The following is a 22,649-nucleotide window of genomic DNA, read 5'->3' as shown; positions in this document are numbered from 1 at the left end:
AGGAGGCAAGGCAGCCAGAGAATAAATGCAAAATACACCCCACCCCCTAACAAAAAAATCGTCCAGATCAAGTAAAAAAAAGAAATCTGTGGAAATCAAGATCCCGAGCGAGATAAACGAGTATGTGAAATATGACTGCTGGCATGGGAAAGCAACGTAAGTGGCTGTGTGGGCTTTGAAATGATGACGCTCAGAGCTCTTTCCCCTGGAGAATAATGGGCTGAGGAGAGGCTGAGCACAAGGAACGCACACAGAGCGACGAGGATTTTTTCTTCCCGGAGACACACACACACACGCACGCACACAAGCCAGCGGTGTCTCCAGCCAGACCCCGAGCGCACACAGAATGAATATATTTTTCAATTTGAGGGGAACGATGGTGAGACAAATAGAGGACAGCGCACTTGCAGGTATGTTTTGAACCGGAGATAAATAAAAAGACGTGTAGACTATAGAGATTGTGGATTTGTAGAAGTTGCCCAATACTTTGCATGCACTGTGTATACTCCATCTTTAAATGTTGGATAGTGGGATGTAAAGAGAAAAAATGAATAAATAACTTATGATTTGGGGACTGTTCCAATGCATTGTTGTTTTTGTTTTTTATGCAAATGTCTAAGGGGGTCATTTAAAACCTTGGTTGGACATATTTACTTCATTTGTACTGAATGATATGCAACTGTTTCAGCATTCACACACATACACAGTTGCACTTTCCACCTCTTGCCAGCAGATGACTCGTGACTGACGGAGACATGCATCGTAGTGCACATACACTGGAGCAACACAAGTCTAGTGCTCATAAAACAGAAGAAGCAGTATTATTATGTGTCTATATTTGGCATCAACACGAGATGAGTGGACTTTTTTGAGCAGATTGTTGGGAGGGCAAGAAATCATGACGATGCAGAATTGCAGTTTCTATAATTCGGTTTATTTTTCTTTCACTAAACGCTTTTTTGTGTGTGCAAGAGAAGTTTCCTGTCGGCATTCAACACATCGATGCTCACTGCAAAGCTCCCAGGTAGATAGAGAGTCGCCCATGGGTGACTGGAGCGTCTTTTCGAGGGGAGGAAGGATGCTGAGAGGAGAGCATGGAAACCAGCAGGGAGACATAACGTTATATGAACCGGAAGACGGCAAAAACGGAGAAAGCCATGAAAAAAAGCGGCACTTACTGCGATTTATGAAACCCAGGGGTTGTGACGCAAGAGCAGCTGGGAAAAAAACCGTCGCAGGGGATTTACGAGCTAATAAAATACATGAAAAAAAGAACAAGACGGATGAGAACATCGCGTTTTATAGTCGACTGCATACGGGACGAGAAAATACAAATTCGTTCCTTCCTTCCTTCCTTCCGCCGAGCGATGTAGTTCGTCAAACGCCAGCAAATAAAGTTGTTGCTAGGCGACAATGAAGTCTCTCGGTATTGGTGGCGGGTTTGGGGTCTCGCGCATTGATTTTTAAATTGACAGTCAGGTGTGCGGTTAAATACAACGTTTTTTGAATGTGTGTCAGCCAATCAGTGCCGAGGACCGGGACTAGTTGTTTTTTTAGCTCACCAACCTAAATAACCCAGCATGGAAGCCGACAGATAGTTAGCTAACAGCTAAGCTAAGTACTGACAGTAAGCTAGCTCGTTAAGCGCCAGTTGTTCGTGGCGTCAAGAGGGCCGACAGCCGTTGGACTCCACCTGACACGCCGGAGTCCTCCTTTTCTTAATTACTAGTTTCCCCAACGATGACGGCTCTCTCGCAGCCCGGGCGCGTTGATGGGAGACGTCCTCTGGCCAGCGCGCGCAGGAGGTTATCTAGAGCGAGCGTGTGTTTACGATGATGGGACTTCGGGCACACGCGGGGACGCAGCGAGGTAACCCGGAGTTGGCAAGGAAGTCCAGTCCGACTTCTAGCCCCTGTTCCCCGGGGCGGAGGGAGGAGCTTTCCTCCCCGTGACTGGTGCTCATTTATAAGTTTACTCCAAACAGCCTTGGTGTTTGTTTTTATTGTTGTCTGTCTTCAGGCAATAACTTCGCCATTCGAGCTATTCTAAACATTATATAATATTATGTAAAGTTATAATTATGTGGGAGTTTAACTACAAGCTTGGTCCAGTGTCCTCTCTGTTTTGCACCCGGTGCTCAGTCAGATGGAGGAACTTGTGACCTTGTAACTGTTTTTATAGGCTGGTGTGTCTTTTCATATTTATGCTGAGTTTATTTTTGTTTGTCCATTAGTATATGAAACATGATTTTCTTGGTGCTCAGAAATATCCCAGTTTGTATAGGTGGAAAGTAATTTTGAAGGTTTTGTCACTGACTGATTTTGTTTTAAAGAAGAAGAAAAAAACATCCAAATGAATTAATATCTTTTTTTTCTTCTTCTTGGCCATAAAGAAAAACTATCACACATTGTTTTAGATATAGTTTATGTCCTCTGCATTGCCGTCTCATGTACATTAAGTGACCTCAACCGTGCGCCTATACCGCACATGCATCACAATCGAAGAAGACTACAGATTTCCACGTATCCTATAAGTCGGGCTTGATTCAGTTTGATCTTATTTATTTTAAGAACAATTTGATCTGTGCCCTGTGTGCATCTTTCACCACTTCATCTGCTTTCTTTTGTCTGACTATGCGGTATTCTCTAAGTGGAAGAAAGACTCCTACTGGGAGCACTCCTGTCCCCTATTAGTGTGGTCACTTTGTACTCATCCATTATGTCATCCCCCAGAGGTTCCACCCACTGGGGGATGACATAATTCAAAAGCGGACGAGGCTGACGATGTGTTTATAGTGACCTCCTTTTTATTTCCTGTTTTCCCTACGAGCGCACCGATGTGTCATCGCCCCACTCTCTCTCCTCTGTCTGAGGGTTTGTGCTTTCACTGGTAAATCAGGGGGAGCGTGTCTCTGGATGCTATTAGCCCACTCAATGCTGCCCACACTGCACTAGGATAACCACACACACACACCCCTCAGTATTACCCACTTATTGTTCCCTCTGTTGTGCCTTAAAGGGGGGGTAGAGAGATTCAAAGTCATCTAAACAGGATCCACCAACAAATAGAATTCTAAGAGCAACCTATGAAATAAGATGATCCTTGATTCATTCAAGTAGAAACACACACACACACACGCACATGAATGAAGCCCATCATGTTCAGTTGGACAAAACCTCCATTCTGCATACATTATAGATGAGCTAGAAATGTCAGTCCTATTTCTGAAGATACTTCTCTCCCCTAGAGTGCCTTCAATACATGTGTAAAATCAGAGCTGATCAACCCACCTGAAATGCTAGTTTCCACTTCATCAGAATACACACTATGAATAATAAAACTCACACATCGATATTAAACCACGCCGCTTCGAAGTGTTCCTGTGTCATCCTGCAACGCTCAGAGAGACACGAGCAGCGGATGTAATCGTATAACTAAGTGTGAAAGGTGAGCAGAATGTTTAATACGTGTGTTTAAACTCTCTCTCTCTCCCTGCCTTTCTTGTATTTGGCCTTCGTTCTCTCGCTCCGTCACTCAATTCGCCCCCGCAAGAGGCAGCCATGAGCCCTCCACGCCGGCCATCGAGCCCTCCACGCCGATCCTCCAGTTCCCATGATGACAGGTAATTTCCCGAAGCACTTAATACCCCTTATAATACGCACTAGACGCACACACACACACACACACACACACACACATGCATGCACATTTACAGTTCTGCACAAGTAGGTGGGTTGTATTGTCATGCTCTCTAGTCATCCGTCCCTGAAGTGTCCACTTTGACGGTGGGAAACCGACTTCTAATTCATGTGATTGTGTGAGTTTTATTGTGTTTAATAATACATTCACATGCGTGAAATAGGACAGTCGCTTCAACTCATTTGGTTCAAATGGTTGTAACTGAAACATAGAAAAGTATAAACTACTCCCCTACACATTGTTAAATAACTCTTTGCATTTGATTATTGTTTATTTGAGTGTAGAAATATTGTACATAAGAAATGTTCTCTAATAATATAACATAAATCCATTTATTTTGAAACCTTCAACAACAACAAAATCAATTGAACTTGGACTTGTGTTTGACACCTGTGCTGTAGACCGAACGGCTTAAGAGTTCGATATCTTTGTCTTCTCGACAGTCTCTTACTTTATTTGGTTCGGTGAACGAGAGCGCTCCTCACCTCAAATAACTGTCTATGATTTAAATGTAATGCGTTCATGAAAATATGACATTTGCATGAGTTGATTGGACACCCCAGCACTGTGTTCAGTGTCTGATTTAATATAGAATATTTTAAATTCAGTTATGAACTTAAACATTTATTGAATATTTATTAAATCACTATTTTTTAAAGGATTTTTAAATTGAAACTCATTTAAAATATCCCATGTGCCCCCATTTGAGAACCACTGTGGTAGACTAATGTGTATGTAACGACTTTGGCTTTCAATAATATCATATAAGGCTTTGCGTCGTATCTCAAAATGCTGCTTTCAGGTGAATATCTCCAGCGTCAGCAGCGGAATTAAAGCACCCGCTAAAGCCCAGGCGTAAAATATGAAGTTTAAATGAGTTAAAAATGAAAGAATTTGTGAATACGGCAAGTTCTCTAAATGACTTGTGTGCGAAACTGTTTATAAACCACACAAAAAGAGCACTGCACGTACACAATCTCTTGTTTTGGGGCCTTATCGTGGTCCGCCAGCGCTACAAATTGCTGACGCGGCAGATGCCGCCGTCCTTCTCGTCCAGCAGGCCCTCCGCTGAGACCCTGCAGAGGAACAACAGCAGCAACTCCGGCGTTATTCTGGACATCTCGGCTCTCAAGATGGCGGAGGTGGACACGGAGGTGCCTCCTCTTCCGCCTCGCTATCGCTTCAGGGATTTGCTCCTGGGGGACCAGAACGACGACAGGTAGCACGACAACACACTGTTGGTGTAAATGTACAACCGTATGTGAGAAGGGATGAGAAGGGATACCCGCAGGGATGTTCATGGAGGGGTGTGTGTGTTTGCGTGCGCGTACATGGACTTCATTTATCTTCAAATCTCCTTGGATGCTGGAAACACTGTTTTCACATGTTTATCATATTCCAGGAGTTGCCTTGAGCCGAGAATCGTAGGTTTATGTTGGTGCACTCGCTTCCCCAAGAGCTGTTTCGTCCGCTTCTACCTCGCTTACTGATTTCCCCAGAATGACGACTCATGACAACCCCCTGGAGATGTGGCGTGACTCGTGTTCTCAGCTGTTGGTTTAATGTGTAGGTGGATAGGACAGAGCAATGGAAACAGAAATGGCCTGAGGTTCCTGTCGTGGGAAAACGTTGTGACTTAAACACATCCTGTGGCTGAATTCCACAGCGGACAATCTGGAGTATCCGGAGGGTTTCAAAGGGAAAAAAAAGCTAGTCTGTGTGAATTTGACCTTGTTTTTTTATAGTCTTCTTCAATATTTCAGAGTGTTTTAGCCTGGGTTTTTTTCCTCCCTCCGGCCCTGAACTGACATGACATAGCCCGTCCCTCGGTGCTCCATTGGTGCTCCGGTGTTTGGGAGTCCCCGAAGAGTTAAATTATTGCTGCGGTCAGAGAAGCCGACCAACAGACGCCGCGTGCCGCCCGAGAGGGGGAAGAAGAGTTCGCCGAGCCCCCCGGCCGAGTGCTGCGGAGCTCTCCGTGGTGCTGACATGAAGCGTCTCACTGAGGGAGCAGCAGCCGCTTCAGTCGATTGGCTTGCAAAGAGCAAACGGAGAGAGCGCCGCTTTCCAGTTCCTTCTGCCGCTGCTTCAGTCACCCTAAAGCCAAAAAAGCCAACATGAGATTTATTACTTGAACTTTGTCACATTTTTTTTATTTTTGCTGCGTTTGTTGAAGGAGATTTCTTCCCAGGACGGGGCCGGTCTTATCGTCGGGCGGCTTCTTTACAAATGAGGGAGAGGCGGTAGCCTCGTCTCCACTGAAAGGCCCTCCGGAGCCTTTCTGGTCTCAGGGTTAACGTTACTGAATAAACATGTTGTTCATATTGTGTAGCCGGGCTCCATTCATCTTATCAATGGTTCCAATCTGACAGGCAGAACATTGTGTGTCTGTGTGTATTTGTGTGTTTGTGTGTGTGTCTGTGTTATCTCGCCACTCCAGGCGTTTGGTTATCCTCAGCGGCAGCAGTCGTGTTTCAGCAATGAGTCGATCACCTTCCCTGGCTTCTGTGTGTATGCGTGTGGTTTTTTAAAAACAATTACCTTATTGATGTGCATCGTGTGTGACCGGACACAGGATGCCGTCTTTTGTGAGGTTGCATTTTGACCCGAGCGTTTTGCGGTCAATATATAATTGAATTATTTTTATGCCACGCTCCTTCATTACTGTCGCCGCGCGGCTCGCCGCAGGAAATTGCTATCAGTGTGTTTCATATCAACACGACACGTAACATTTAGAGCCGCAGCCGAGAATACGACCGTTTCCCCCTCACACACGGGCCTGTGGGATGACTTGATTGTGGGAAACAGATCCTTGTATAGGTTTTTCTCGCTGCGTGGCAGTTTTATCTCTGTACTGCTGACATATAGATTACACGTTAATTACATGGAAATGCAGTCCACATGCAAGGACCTTGATGGTTCATCTGCCTGGTAGACCTTGAGAGGCTAGAATATGGCAATGAAGCAGACTCCGTGTGTGTGTGTGTGTGTGTGTGTGTGTGTGTTCGTCCTGTAGATCCCCTTGGAATTGTTTTGCTGCTCGCTATTCAATTGCAAAGGGTAATTAGGGTTTGTTGCTGGGCTACCAACACATGTATGCCTGTGTGTGTGTGTGTGTGTGTGTGTGTGTCGGGTCACAGAGCTATAGTCTTTCACAGATACCGACAAAATGGCTTTTGTTTATTCAACGAAAGTAACCGCTGTAAACTGCAGCTTGTCAGACGCACGTTGGTTAGGAAACGAGGATCCAAAAGAAGGAAACAGGATTAGTGATGGTGTGTAATGGCGTTAATTGTTGTTTTTCGGAGCTCTGGAGTGGAAACGGAAGCAGACGATGTCACCGAGATTCGACGACGCTCTATTTCTCGGTTGGTGATCCTGCGCCCGCTCACAGTGTCTGATGTGCTGCTGATGCCCTGTCGAGTGTAAAGCCTCGAAACAAATCAACCCCCAGATAGAGAGCCCCCACCCCCCTCACTCCCTACCCCGATGGCCTTTTGCATCTGTTCCCTGGCATCTGTCATACTGGGCTGTGAGAGTAAACGGCAGTGGGCGGAAAGACTTGCCAGAAGGGAGTCCCGCTATGCAGCAGGGAGGGCAGTCAGATGACCTCACAGGTTGTAATAAGACCGTTTGAAATATACATATTAATGCCTGTGCCACATTGCCTGTGTCAATGTCATATTTTTATATATTTGTTTGGTGAAGAAAGTCCAATTTTAACGAGAAAGAGCTCTGTAGAAACTGAAAATTACGAAGCAATTGAGTTCTAACCAGAAAGGACGTTTTTAATGCAGCAGATGAAAAACCTGACACACATATTTATGATGAACTACCAGGACTCTACAAAGAAGAGCCCCTCTGCACACTCCCGGAGGACTTCTGTGGACATTGGGGAGTGCCCAGTCATGATCTCATTCCTGTGGGACTTCTTAATGGACACAGAGCCGGAGATGAGCTTTGTGATTATTAATCAGGGGAAATCCCCGAGCTGGTATGCACACGAGTGGATCTGCACGTCTAGGTTAAATATATATTATATATATATATATATATCAGATGGCCTCATACCGATTTCAGATGGCTTCCTTAACAGATCTGATGTATTTATTCGTCGTTTAGCTTTTAAAACTATGCAGAAATCTCCTATCTGCCATCATAAAACCCCGAGGTCTGCTTCACACCACAGACAAACCTCTATTTGGAGTGGTCTCAGTTTGGTTGTTGGTCTGTACCCGGGTTGGATTGACAGATTTCTCACCAGCCCACACAATCGAGTTAGTTTTGACTGAACCACACAGTTCAGCTGTGGAAGCACCCAAATGTCTCCAAAGCTCAACTTAAATATAAGCACTCATTGACGGTTTCTTAGTGCGTCTAACTTTCTCAATGTAACAGTATTAAGGCTGCGCGTGTGTGTGTGTGTGTGTGTGTGTGTGTGTGTGTGTGGGAGGAGGGGGGGGGTGTCATTATCTCCAGGGTTGGGTGTAAGAGGGCTGTAATTATGGCTTGGCTGTGTGGCTGTGTGGCTGTGTGGGTGTGTGGCTGTGTGGCTGTGTGGCTGTGTGGGTGTGTGGCTGTGTGGGTGTGTGGCTGTGTGGCTGTGTGGGTGTGTGGCTGTGTGGGTGTGTGGGTGTGTGGCTGTGTGGCTGTGTGGCTGTGTGGCTGTGTGGGTGTGTGGGTGTGTGGCTGTGTGGCTGTGTGTGTGTGTGGCTGTGTGGCTGTGTGTGTGTGGCTGTGTAGCTGTGTGGCTGTGTGTGTGTGTGGCTGTGTGGCTGTGTGGCTGTGTGGCTGTGTGGGTGTGTGGCTGTGTGGCTGTGTGGCTGTGTGGGTGTGTGGCTGTGTGGGTGTGTGGCTGTGTGGGTGTGTGGCTGTGTGGCTGTGTGGCTGTGGGCTGTGGGTGTGTGGCTGTGTGGCTGTGTGGGTGTGTGGTGTGGCTGTGTGGCTGTGTGGCTGTGTGGTGTGTGGCTGTGTGGGTGTGTGGCTGTGTGGTGTGTGGCTGTGTGGGTGTGTGTGGCTGTGTGGCTGTGTGGCTGTGTGGCTGTGTGGGTGTGTGGCTGTGTGGGTGTGTGGCTGTGTGGCTGTGTGGGTGTGTGGCTGTGTGGGTGTGTGGGTGTGTGGCTGTGTGGGTGTGTGGGTGTGTGGCTGTGTGGGTGTGTGGCTGTGTGGGTGTGTGGGTGTGTGGGTGGGTGCTGAAGGCTGGTGTGTGTGTGTGTGTGTGTACCTCTGAGTACCTGATTATACATCCGAGTGTGTACGTCCGTGGGCTTATTTCTCGGTCTGTCAGCCAGCAGAGGGGGGCAAGCCTCAGTCAGCTTCAGAAATAGAAACAAAGAAGCCACTTTAAAAAATAAATAAAAATAAAAATCCCCTGCCGACAGGGTTTGAAAACGGAGAGCGAGTCGCCGGATGAGAATTGGTTCCGTCTATCTTTCCTCTGCATGTCTAATTTTCCTCTCCTCTAATCAAGGCAGCATGCCGATGGGAGGAATATCGACACTGAGGAGTGTTAATTGGTCACCGGATCGACTCTAAACACCTCCTCATGAGTCAAATAGTAGCGCTTGGATCGGCGACCCGGCACCGACACTTGATCTGCCGTCGAGCCACACGGCTCGTCCCAGACACCAACCGCTCACTCGTCTTGCCGCGAAAATGTTTTATCTCTAATATGACGGCTTTAAGAGGCTCTGTATCGAGCCTGGTAACAACTTTGAGTTGATTTGGATTGATTCTGGTCATACGGGCCGTATACCTCGGGCAAATCAACAATGTTTTTGTTTTGATGATGATAAGAGGGGTTGCATCTTTTTCTGTTTATGGTGGAAAAAAATAGAGAAATTGCACATTGATTCTGGGGGTTTGATGCCTGGCTGATTTCCACCTGAGTCTCGGAGGGTGATGGTCGGATAGAGAACAGAGACACAGAGGGAGAGGAGGAGCCGGAGGGGGATAACATCCGAGCAAAGCAGATTCATCCATGACAAGAATATATGAAGATGATGAGAATGATTAGGTCCAATAAGGGGCTTGTTTACGCTGCAGGCCCTCAGGCTACATGTAAAATTAATATCACCCTGAGATGTCCGGTGCTCCACCACAACCAGTGCACCAGTGAGGGTTAACCTGTGGTCACACAGAGGGTTAACCTGTGGTCACACAGAGGGTTAACCTGTGGTCACACAGAGGGTTAAGCTGTGGTCACTCAGAGGGTTAACCTGTGGTCAGACAGAAGGTTAAGCTGTGGTCACTCATAGGGTTAACCTGTGGTCAGACAGAAGGTTAAGCTGTGGTCATACAGAGGGTTAACCTGTGGTCACACAGAAGGTTAACCTGTGGTCATACAGAGGGTTAACCTGTGGTCACACAGAAGGTTAACCTGTGGTCACACAGAGGGTTAACCTGTGGTCATACAGAGGGTTAACCTGTGGTCAGACAGAAGGTTAACCTGTGGTCACACAGAGGGTTAACCTGTGGTCACACAGAGGATTAACCTGTGGTCAGGACCATGCAGAGTGACGATGGCCTTCCGAAAAGTTGTATGAATAACGAAGTTCGGCCATTAGGACTCGTGACCCGACAGTTTTCTCGACGTCCTCTCGCGTAAAAAAAATTCTCGCCGTGCTCGAAACACTGAGTGTTGTCGCTGCACGGTTCCGCTCAGCAACCGGAGCTCCCAATCCAGAGTCCATAGGTGGCATTCGTCACCGCCGTCGGCAGCGAGTGGGCGGGCGACGCCGCTAGACTTGTTCTCATCAGCGAAGCGGAGTGGCTGCTGCGTCTCCGGCAGGCTGTCGGTTTAAGAGCTGCTGCTGTTGTGGGAGGAATGAGCGCACATCTCCACTAAAGCATTTTATTGGTGTGCAGCGGGGCGCCGCGTCCCAGAGGGATCAGCGGTAACGCTCACTGGTTGCCAGGCTGTAGTCGTGCAGCTGTTCTGCTCTTCACAGATCCCTCGGAAAAAAATGAATCCATCGAGTCCCCGGTTGCCTGCTCATCCATTCTCTCTCTTTTTGTTTATCTGGACATGTTGAGCTGATTCCCCCCACAGAGACACATCATCTGCACGCTCTGAGATTACCTGCGGAATGAGACGGGCAGAGCCAAAACGGCACGTCATCCACATTTTTTATATTTTCTTTTTGTCGTGCACGCTCTGTTGTTTGATTTCCGTATTCTTTTATATTATAAAAAGTGGTTGCCATCGCCGGCTGAGCATTGTATCCCAATTCCTCATTATGGTTGCCGATGGCTCCTTTAGTGTCACAGTGATGTCATCCGTTGTTTTTTTGGAATATGGTTTTGAAAGCTGGAGTTCAGCGTTTCGGTCGTCGCAATCTTGGATGTGACAAAGTAGAACTAAATGCTGAATCAGTTTTTTTAAGGAGGACCAAAATGTTACAATTACATTTTTTATTTTTAAAACCAATTGTGAAAGGGTTAAAATTTACACCGCGAAAACACGAAGAACTCTCAATGCCGTTGTAGCGACCTGTCAATCGCAAAGTAGCCCGCCCTTTTTAAACTAGCAATTAGGACCACAAACTCATGTAAACAATGTTTACTGCGGTATTAAATTATGTGAGAAATCATTTTCTCATAGACTTCCATACAATCAGAGGAAACGCCCCCTGCTGGCCATTTGAAAGAATGCCAGTTTACGGTATACTTCCACATGATTGGCTGAAGAAGCGGAGGTTTCTCAGGAGTAGCTCAAATGGAACGGACTATTAAAATAGGCTACAAAGGGAGAATTATCGGAGGGCTGGCCAGAGATGAATGAGATGTAATTGACCCGTCACAATGGGTTTCTCTTATGGGCCTTAACATGTTTTGCGGCTGTAAATCTCCGGTGCATTTAGAGTTTAGTATTCCCTACGCTTTGTCTTGCCAACCTAATTAGCATCGTTAGAGTTGGCTTGTCAGCTTCTAATAGGCAGCTGTGATAATGGAGGCCTTTAGATGAGGTTGTGTCGGCACTGTAGGGGGGGGGGGCAGTTTAGTGTTAAGAGATACAGCGACACTCCGGAGTCGCAGAACACAATTCCTTCTACCAATTTAAAGTGATTCAATCAATTAAGCATGGTCTGAATCCTGAAGCTCAGTTGAAGTTTAAGACATTAACTTTTTATGTGTGACATCTTTTTTGTCATATTCGGCAACAAAACTCACATAAATGTCTCTCTCTGTTTTGAGGTGATTTTATCGGTGGTGCTGATTAACTTATGTGCCAGTTTGGGGGTTTTGGCCCCACCAAAGTAAAATGTTTCACGGATCACATATGTTCATCATGATCTTAGTGGAAGAGCCCAGTGGAGCCTCTCCTACTGTTTACTTTGACACTATCAACCACATTCCCTCATTCAGTATATTATCTAAAGATTAGATTTAAAGTTATCCACATAGGGAATTTTGCTGTTGTTTTTTTTAATCTCGAAGTTGGTAAAAAAAAGAAGCTGATTGTCCTTCTTCATGTAAATGAGGACACCGCCACGAGGGCGTTCTAGCCCGGCGCCACGCTGGGCGCTGTTGTTTTATTCATGCGACTGTTGAACGTGGCCCGTTTGTCTTTTAATGTGGCCTCATAAAATAAGTTTTCGCATATTTTCAGGGAAGTTTGGAAGGGAAATAAATGGTTGTGTCCTCACACCCCAAACAGTCCTATTCATGCAGTTCTTATTTGAGTTAATGCTGCACAAGCCACAGTATTTATCTCCGGTTCAAGGGACTCCCGTCTTCATTCAAATAAATGATTTAACGGTCCCATGGCGGAATGAAGACGATGTCTTTTCTTCTTCTTCCTTTTCTTTTGATGAATGAACCATGGGCTCTGGCTCAACCCTCTTTTACACAAGTGAACATTCCTTACGACGTCTTCATATTCGGAAATAGGACATAAGGTTATGGCCGGTTGAACCTTTTTGCACCAATCAGCCGTTGGCAAAACCGCAGTCGGCCAGCGAAAGCATCCCTGTGTGTGTGTGTGTGTGTGTGTGTGTGAGGCTGCCAGTGGCATTGGCTAGACTTCTTCCTCCTCTCCGGCGTTGCTGAGCACAGGCAGACAGCTCGCCCACAGCAGCGCCAGCTCACCGCCTTAATACGTTCTGACAGATGAAGCGTTGTCACGACTCTCGCCGCCCATCTGCAGCGCGGGGGAAGGCTCGGCGACGCCGGCGCCCTCACAGGCTCAGCGACGCACTTCACAAATTGGGAGTCGCAATGAAAAAGGAAAATGTTCTGCTCTATCAAACCTCTGTGAATGCCTTGAATGACTATTGTAAGTAAATCGTATTTACGGCTAATCGGCCTAAAAAATCTCAGAATTTTGCACTTCACACATCTGATTTTTTTAATTTTAGTATACTGATTTTAAACCAAGCCTATAAATGGCAAGAAGATACAAATTCTTCAATTATATTGCTAAATGATGCCATTTTCCTTTTTTTGTATTGCTTTCCATTTCATTTTCACTTATTTGAACATCAATCAACCCAGGGCTAAATGTGTCAGTCTTAGCTAAGGCTAAATTCCTGTATAGATTGAATCCCTGACGTAAACACACTCTTGTATACATTAGTTATTGTGCATGCCCTTTGTAACAAGATACTGCAAAAACAAACTCTTCTCTTTAGTTTATGCTGCCGTTGTGTTTTACCTGCCTGAAGAGAACCTGCATGTTGGCTCTGAACTACAGGTGCTCAGGACAACGCTGCCTCTGATTGGCTGCCACTCCTCAACCATGTATTCTAAAAATAATAATGATAAACTCGGCTTACCGCCTGGTTCTACCAACTATATGAGCAATTCCCTCGACTGCATTGTCCTGCCAAAATGCGACAGCACTGGCACTTTGTTATTGTTGCCTTTCTTCTTCTTCTTTCTCTGTTCTACTTTTCTTTCTCTCAGTGGCTGGAAGTTAGGATCTGGAATTCATTCAAGTTTTAAGTGCCAGGCGTTTCAGAGAGGAGTTAGCAGATACACCCAGCACGCCGCTAATAGGCTTCACTGCAGCTCTCTCTCTCTCTCTCTCTCTCTCTCTCTCTCTCTCTCTCTCTCTCTCTCTCTCTCGTGTTCTATATTCCTGCATTCTGCTGTGCTGTCAGAATTCAGCCTCAAAGAAATGGTATGTACGTAGTGTGAATGTGAAGCCACTCTGGGGGCCAATCATAAGGCAATAAGTCCAGAGCGATACCGACAATATAAATAAACTGCATCCTGTAAGAAAGTGCTCATTGAACAAGTGAGATGGGAAATATTTCACGAATATTATTTAAAAATGTAAACACGATCTATATACTTTCCTCTGTTTCGTGGCGCAGATCCCAGCAGGTCGTGTGTATCATGTTCCCGCAGCATGTGAAGTGGTAGAAGCGTTTAGTTCAAGGGCGCTGGATGAGTGCGAGCTAACGGGGGTTTTAGCCGGGGCTCTGCTGCCATCTGTGTCGTTGGCTAAACGGGCATCGCGCCGCGGCCCCGGCCGATGCCCGTTTCTAGCTCGGTGTCTGTCGTCAAACCGCGGTGCAGTTCTCCACTTCCCCCACAGAGTGTCTCTGTGCTCCAGTCGGTTTCTGCCTCCGATGAACTCGCCTGTATTCATTTTTCTCTCTCGTCCTCTGGCGTCTGCTCTCTTTCTTCCTCAGCCCCCCCTTTTGGATTCTTATATACAGTGGGTACGGAAAGTATTCAGACCTCTTAAAAATGTTCACTCTTTATTACCTTTGCATTGAAAATGCGCAAGGTTATGTTTTGATCGCCGTGTATTTATTTATTTATTTGTATGCGTGTAACAAAAAAAGTTTGTAACCGAATCGCATGAAATTTGGTGGGATGATTGGTTATTATCCGGGGACCATTTGATTAGATTTTGGGATCAGTCGGGTCAAAGGTCAAGGTCAAGGTCATGGAAAGGTCAACATCTTCTTTTTACCATAGCACGGTCAATTTTTGTCCAATTGGCATTCAACTAATGCCAAAATGTTCATAATTCAATGCCCAATCTTGTGATATGCGAAGGTATGCGCTCTACCGAGTGCCCATTCTAGTTTCTCTTTGTTTCATTGCAGCCATTTGCAAAAATCAATTCATTTTATTTCTCATTAATGTACTCTCAGCACCCCATCTTGACAGAAAAAAACAGAAATGGGAAATATCATATGGTCATATTCAGACCCTTTGCTGGGACACTTTGAGCGTGTACAGCCATGAGTCTTGTTGGGAATGATGCAACAAGTTTTATATGTTTACATAAGAAGGGAGGTGACTCGATACGTGCGACAACACCGTTACAGGACAACGGGTTGATCGGTACCAACGGAGTCTGTTTCATGTCAGAGTAGCGTTCTCATTTATAGATTGTGTTGTGGCTGGATTTCTTCCTTTATGGTCCATTCTAACTAATCTCTTAACCTGATGCATATAAACTTGTATCTCTCTCCTATCTGACTGCTGGTGAGACGCCACAGAATACTCACCCTCTGGACCTCACTGATCAAACACCCACAGGACACAGAGAGTTTGGATCAGAGTTCAATTCACGTAGATTTATTTGTAACCAACAGTTTCACAAATAAACCTGAGCGGGGTCAGTATTAAAGACAACAACCTCCTCCACATCTGTCTTTCCCAAGCCCCGAACAAACACATTGACATATTATTTATACATCAGCCTCAATGCACTCGCCTCCGTCCACTCCCTCATTACATATTAGTTCTCGTCCCTCAGTTTGACCTCTGTCCCAGTCCAAGGCGGTTACTTTAAGGAATGTGAGGTTTCTTGCTGACGTCTCCCCCCTCGTTACTTCTCTTATCGTTATTGTGTCTGAGCCTCCTGGTCCTCGCTCTGCAGTCTCCTCTCTGCCGGTTAAGACTGGAGCAGCACAAGGCCGCTGGGTCTATCTCTGTCTGGCGTTGTTGACCCTTGTCTGAGGGCGAGAGCTGTGTGTGCCCTCTCAATCATCTTTGTAGATGTCATTTAAGCCTAATATAACACAATGTAAAAGTTAAATACACCCTATGTATATATGTTGTGGTAGCACATAATTTGAAACATTTTACCCACCACAATTGATACCAATACATTTGCTTTCCAGTAACAGATTAAATATGCAACGCTCTCTCTGCCGGCCCACCTCAACTATCAACGGATAATTTGATGTGTTTCCTGAAGGCTGAGAGCCTCAAATGCCATGTGCGATGGCCGAGGGGTTGCATTACACGTTTCCTAAATGTATTACTCACGAGGGGTCAGTTTAAGTCGCTGCATTAGAAATGAACTGCATCCTGTAAGAGCACGCTTTTCAATCGGCTTGATGATGATGATCAGGAAATGAGAAATATAAACTCCCTCTGAGATCGACCCATGATGTCATCATCATCATCATCATCATCATCATCATTCGGAGAGGCAGGACAACCCCAGAGCCCACCTGGTCCTTCTTCCTCTCTGGATGGCGGTGTAGCCGCCCTCAGAGCCGCGACAAGGTGGCGCACGGCGTTTAAAGTCTTCCCAATAACTCATTGTGCAATTATCCTCGGGGCGAAAGTGGCTCCTCGATCGATACTATATTACCATTAAACCTGTTGAGCCATTAGCTGTTGCTTCACACGGACGTTTGCGGGGTTGTGAATCCCAACGATGAAGCCGTGTGCTCTGCTCTCCCACCGCCCCAAATAATGTCCCAGCCATAAAGAGACATTCAGAAAATGTTCACGCTTGCTTTAGGAATAAACTGCATCCCGTCAGCACATTACTGTCCGTCAGCGGATGAGTTATATGGATTCACATCTGGAACAGATGGTTGCAGTTGGCTGGTTATTTATTGAAAACAGAGAGGGAAACATTACATCATTGTCTGCTGCACACATGAGCTGTTGAACAACCACTTTCCTGATTAATATATAAATTACCCACAAGGCAACTGACAAAGCACCGAGTTCAATCCGGGGATCTTGAAGCTCTGAAACTCTTCGAACACTTTAATTGGCTCTCTAATCGTGGCTCACAGGGGACGCACCAATCCCGTCTTTACAGTTCCCGATACTCATCGGCTGATACGGAGAATTGATCCACGTGTTTATTAAAATCTGTACGCTTCACTGTGAATGAATGGGATCTTTTTTCTTCTTTTTATGTGTAAAGAAAGAATCATCAGACTTGACTGCAACTTTGCAAAATAAAATGGTCCAAATAAATGCAGATGTTCATGTAAAGGAAAGTTATTTATTTATTGATGGTATGCAACGTCGTCTATTGCCATAGCGATCCAGCAATGTGTGTGTAGACAGATATCCGTATCGGTGTATATAGTTGTAACCTAATCTAACTCACACATTCAAACTGTCAGCTGTAAATGCATTTGTATCCAGTGGGTACGGAAAGTATTCAGACCCCTTTAAAATGTTCACTCTTTGTTTCATTGCAGCCATTTGCTAAAATCAAAAAAGTTCATTTTATTTCTCATTAATGTTCACTCACCACCCCATCTTAACAGAAAAAACAAATGTAGAAATGTTTCCAAATTTATTAAAAAAGAAAAACTGAAATATCACATGGTCACTTTCCATACCCAATGTATATTACAGGGTGTCCGCGGGTCCTTAAAAAGTCTTAAATTGCTTTTCCTAAAAATAAGGCCTTAAAAAGTCTTAAATTGTCTTAAATTCAGATTGGATTGGTCTTACATTTTTTGGGTGTCATGTCCAGGGGTTTTCCTGGGTCAAAATGGGTCTTCGGTGCTCCCAAAAAATATGTTGGCGCGCTGCGCGCGCACCGTCTATTCGTGCAGGTCGGGCTGTTGAGTGATCAGCAGCTGTCCGCTCGGTCCATTCGCGCACCTCACAGTTGCGTATTGATCAGACAAGAAGACACGCTTATCAACTCCAGTGTTTCCCCTATAACAGGGTGAAATCCCCCCCCCCGCAAACAATTCTCGGCTCGCGCGACAGAGCGATGCGCGCGCCGGCATCGAAGCTCTGCCGTGATGCGCGCACACGGGTGAGCACCGCGTATTCGGTCCCATCAATCCCCTACAACGTGAAGCATCGGCTACTTTAGAAAACATGGCAGGATGCAAGTTCAACAACGGCTTGAAAATAACGAGTGTTTCTGGTCACGGTGGGTGAAATGCTTCTGAAGCTGCGTTATGTATCGCGAGACTTTCCAGCGGTGGAATCTCACGTGCAGAGCAAGAAGCACAGAGACTAGCGAAGGCCGCCAGCAGCCCGTGGGGCTAGCTGCTGCTCTGCCGCTAGCTCCTGCTCCGCCGCCAGCAACGACGTCAACTACAACGATGGAGGTCACCGGAGGAAATCCAGCGCCTTGCAACAAAGAGCTCATCACCGAAGACCAACGCTGCAGTGCGTTCTTCATTCTGTTCCACGAGACTCTGAACCAGACCACCGCGAGCAGACAGCTGGACTTCATGTGCGTTATTGGTGAAATGACCAGGTCCAGTCAGGATCCTATGGAGCACAGCTCATGGGCCATGACACCAGGACCTACTTCAGCATCTCAAAGTAAGTCTAACATAAATATATGTATTAACTATCCTCTTGTATATGAGTATGTGTTTCATATAGTTAAGCTTTACTCATGTGTCAAGTTAATAACAGCTATGCATAGGCGCACTACACATTAATTAGACTAATTAAAAATAGTTTTAGAATGGTAGTAAGTAGAGTGGTGTTTACCTGTCAATATGTCTAAATAGTGTTCACTAGGCTCAAGGGATGGCTCGCGTTGCTTAATTTGTAAAAATAGTATTCATTCCTATTTATCCAGTCTGACATTAATCTGAAGTGGTGGTGTCATAAGAGATGTGGTGACTGTTGTTTGGCTAATGTCTGCCTTTTTTCTTTCTTTTTTCCAGGAGAATGGACCAAATGTCAACTGGAAGTTTTTATATTAATACAGTTTGAAAAGGATTGTTTTCCTAGTATATTCACAAAAGCTCAGGAGTAGACATGAACCTGTGCACAAACATCCATCACATAGAGACATGAGAACTCACACTCACTCACCCACACACACATACATTCTATTATGTAAATGAATTTGCATTTTAAAAGCAGCTGGAAATGTTATTTGTTATTTTATGGATTTTTTTGTTCAAAAGGAACTATGTTGCATGTATTTTTTCAATATATTTACTTAATTTTAGAGACATTTGTTCATGGGACTTAAATGTTCTGAAAATGTATTAATAAATATAATTTACAACAGCAATGACATTTGTGTTATCCTTTTGCATTACACCATACTGTTAATTTTGAACAGACATCAGTGTGTTTACTTTGAATTAATTAATTTAGATTAATGTATATTTCCATCGTAAATTAGGTCTTAAATTTTATTTAGACGTGGTCTTAAAAAGTCTTAAAAAGTCTTAAATTTCACTGGTTTATTCCTGTAGACACCCTGTATTACATATTGACTTGATACATATATCTTTCATTGTGTATATTTGATCTGCAGCAAGTTTTCAAGCTTTAATTCACGTTCTAGTTCGTTTTGAAAACTGTTGAGACTTGTTTCCTCTAAATAGTGCTGATTGATAATAACGATTATCACTCCCTCCAGGAATTAGACGCCACCGTTGTTCTTTCGTTACTGACAGATTTTTATTGGATGCGGGTGCACTTCACATAATCGCCGTCACCATCCACCTTCAATCCACCGTCGAACTCACTGGCTGCACATAACCACGAGGGAATGGGTCCACTTTAAATAGGTATCCTTCTCTTACTTGCACTTACTAGCTACAACCACATGTTCTCCTGAGATTGTTGCAACCAATTGCGTCCCAGCGCAACACAGGACACACAAATAGTTCCCACCAAATACAAAACAAAAAACAAACCAACATTCAATAACCGAGTTGTATAAATAATATATATTCAACGAAACTTACTACAAATGACATAAATAACATTCATGGCAGTTAAAACGATATTTATGTTTCTGAGGATTTCCGTAAGGAGTTTAGATAATGTGACGTGTCTCGAAAATAATAATGTACCTGCAATTCTAATATTGTGGTATACTCCAGGTGTATGCAAAGTGATATAATCCTTCCATGGACTGTTTATCTGGGCCACCTGCTCGTCCTATTGGTCTCATTATCGGTGATTTGCGTGCATAAATATATCATAACGATACCCACAGCTGAGTGCGGCTGAGTAATGAGCACCGGGGATGGAGGAGCGCTCGGTGTGCCTGAGGAACCCGTGATGCGGCGGGGAGGGTAGATCGCTCTCCCTCGCCTCCCGCGCAGCGCCACTGAAGACGTGTGTGTGTGTGTCAGTGTGGTGGTGGGGGGGGAGATGCGGTTTTCCGGCGAAGTCTGTCGCTGAGCGCGCGAGCAACCCGCTCTTGACACCACCAGCAGCAGCAGCACCTGCACCTGCAAGAGGAGGAGAAGCCCGCGCGTGCATTTGGCCGCGCGCTCTCTCTGCTGGAGGCAGAAGGCTCGGGGAGGCGGAGGATCATGGCGGGCGCCAAGCTGACGCCCTCTCCCTCGGAGATCGACCCCGACGTGAAGACGGAGGCGCAGAAAACCCCCGAGCCCACCTGGGTCAACCCCTCCAGTCCCCTGCGGACCGTGGGCTCCTTCGGGAGCGATGCCGGCCAAAGGTAGCTGCCGCACAGCCTGCATGTTTTACTAACGCATCCGCCAAAATAAACGCGATGCCATGCGCATGGTGCATGAAGTCTCCCGAATAACTTGCCTCGTGTCGTTATCCTCTCAGGCACAAGCTGTGATGCCATTTCCATCAAATCTGTGGACCCGGTTGTTGACATGTGTCGGGATGAGTAATCGTTACGGTGGCAGGCTATAAATAAATATATATTCTCTCCCATTGAGTTTAACCAACGCATCCAGTGCGCCACTGTGTCATGACGGCTGCATGATTGCAAATGCTTCATCCATCAATCACTCTTTTTTCTTTCTTTTTCTCTTCCTCCCAGCATCACAGAGTTGGGACATATTTAATAGCTGCAGTATGTTGTGATTACATAATTCAGTGGATGCTGCATTCCTGTAACAATTTGAATATTATATATATTAAAATGTATAGGGTTGTAACATATTCCTATGCCACTGCATCCACAGCTGAAGTTATAAACAACCAGATTTTGATTTGAAAGAAAAAACAATGCAAACCACAGGAGACGATGTTGACGCACCTGTAGCTCGTCTATATGCATATCAGCACGTCTGCACCTGTCCGTAGACCCGGCAGGCCGACCGCCACCACCGGGGCTCTCTCCTGTCATCTGGCAGTCAAATTAGATTATGGTCAGTCTGTAAAAATTGTTTTTGTTTGGCAGTGGTTCAGAGAGCGCAGTATAAACGGCACCCGTTTAATCGGCAATATTTATCCTCGGGACATTTTTTTTATCGAATGCATTTGTTTTGATAATCTCTTTTCAATGGGCGCCACGATGTGGTGCAGAGTGGACCGTGTTATCCATCATGAGAGACTGCAGGTGGCTTTAGAGAGGGGTGAGGAACACTGGAGAGGACACTGAGTTTAATTTCTTTTAAAATTATTATCATTGATCAAGATGTATTGTGCTCTTTTGCATTCTGATGTACTTCGACCAAAATGTGAATGTTTGGATTTTAATACACAAGGAGCACCATGGGGGGAAGTTGTAGAATGATATGAGAAGCGTTTCTTACTTTTTTTACTCCAAAAATAATGGACCCGCCCATTAAGTATCCAATGGTGGCACATCTCAGATGTTATTCAGTGATGATTTGTTTTTGTTGTTATGATTCTAGTTTCAAGATGGCAGCATAGCCCAGAGAAATTTCAAGTGACAAGAATTTCAAATACTCTAGTGGTTCAGTTAAGAATTAAAAAACAACTTAAATAGGATATTGGGACAGCAGATTAAAATTAGCCTCTTTGCTATAACTCTGGCCCACTGGCAGTTTTACTGTTGATTAGTGTCCCTTCAAAATAAACAAATTCAATTTGAATTACCTGTATTTTACTGCTGACATTCATCTAAATGTCAACCCAAAGGATGAATACAGGTTTAATCTTCAAATGACTGTCCTATGTGGATGAATGTGTAGGTTGTTTATGGTGGGCGTGATGACAAACACTCATCATTTTAATTGATGATCGAGCACAGTGCGGATGGAGAAGGGGGCCAGCTGGCCTTAAAAAAAAGAGTGATGAAGACGGTGCCGTGTTGCGGTGTCGGTCTCGGAGCGATCAAAGTCGTCGTCAAACTATACAGAGAGAAGGAAACGATCGCCTTCCAGATGTTCGACAATATTGACGAGTGGTACGGAGATCTAATAAGGCCGGGAGCTGCGAAACCCCTAATGCGACGGTTGCCCTGGGCAACCAGACTTGGCCCGCTTTTGATGAGTTCTCGCCTCTTCAATGGATGAAGACCCGTTTTGCCTCTTCCATCATCCGGCTGCACGTGATGCGCGTGGGATTCGTGTCCAGCTGGCTCGAGAACTAAGAGGACGTGGCGGGAGGAGCGAGAGAATCGATATATAATCTGGCACCGTGGAGAATTTAATAGAATTCTGCAAACTGAACAGCATCAGGGCGTCCCTTCTTGATGTCTGCGTGTGGAGGATTCTCTCTGACACGAGCTGTAAACGAGTGAGACCGGCAGGAACTTCAGGGGGGGCCGGACATATTTTTAAAGCTCAGAAATCTAGCATATTTATTTTGGCTCCGTCCCGCCTCGCCGCCACACGGCTCTCTGGGTAAAAATCTGTTTATAAAACAGGCACTTTGTTGAGACCTGCTGGTGTGCTTAGAATTACAAGACGTGAGCTCTCAGTGGGAGCTGCTGGTCTGTTTCTCATCAATAAACACTGGGATACAACACGGGAGGATTTGAGTGTGTTACTGGATGTAGGCCAACACGCTAGCTTTACCATAACTTCATATACAACAAAAAAGCAGGAATTGTG

General features: G+C 45.3%; 1 protein-coding gene across 4 annotated transcripts in view; it reads left to right on the top strand.

Moving 5' to 3' along the window:
- The first annotated feature begins 306 nt into the window (after positions 1-306).
- kcnt1b (potassium sodium-activated channel subfamily T member 1b) overlaps positions 307-22,649 on the top strand; it is a 79,521-nt gene continuing 57,178 nt past the window's right edge. For all 4 annotated transcript variants that reach the window (XM_056419630.1, XM_056419627.1, XM_056419628.1 and 1 more), the window contains exons 1-3: positions 307-410; positions 3,553-3,622; positions 4,757-4,918. In XM_056419630.1, the coding sequence (XP_056275605.1) occupies positions 347-410; positions 3,553-3,622; positions 4,757-4,918 (296 nt within the window). In that variant the 5' untranslated portion in view covers positions 307-346. The remainder of the gene's footprint in view (positions 411-3,552; positions 3,623-4,756; positions 4,919-22,649) is intronic.

This window comes from Pseudoliparis swirei, chromosome 7 (genome assembly GCF_029220125.1).
Source record: "Pseudoliparis swirei isolate HS2019 ecotype Mariana Trench chromosome 7, NWPU_hadal_v1, whole genome shotgun sequence".
NCBI classification, from domain to species: Eukaryota; Metazoa; Chordata; class Actinopteri; order Perciformes; family Liparidae; genus Pseudoliparis; species Pseudoliparis swirei.
This window is presented reverse-complemented; position numbering and strand designations above follow the sequence as displayed.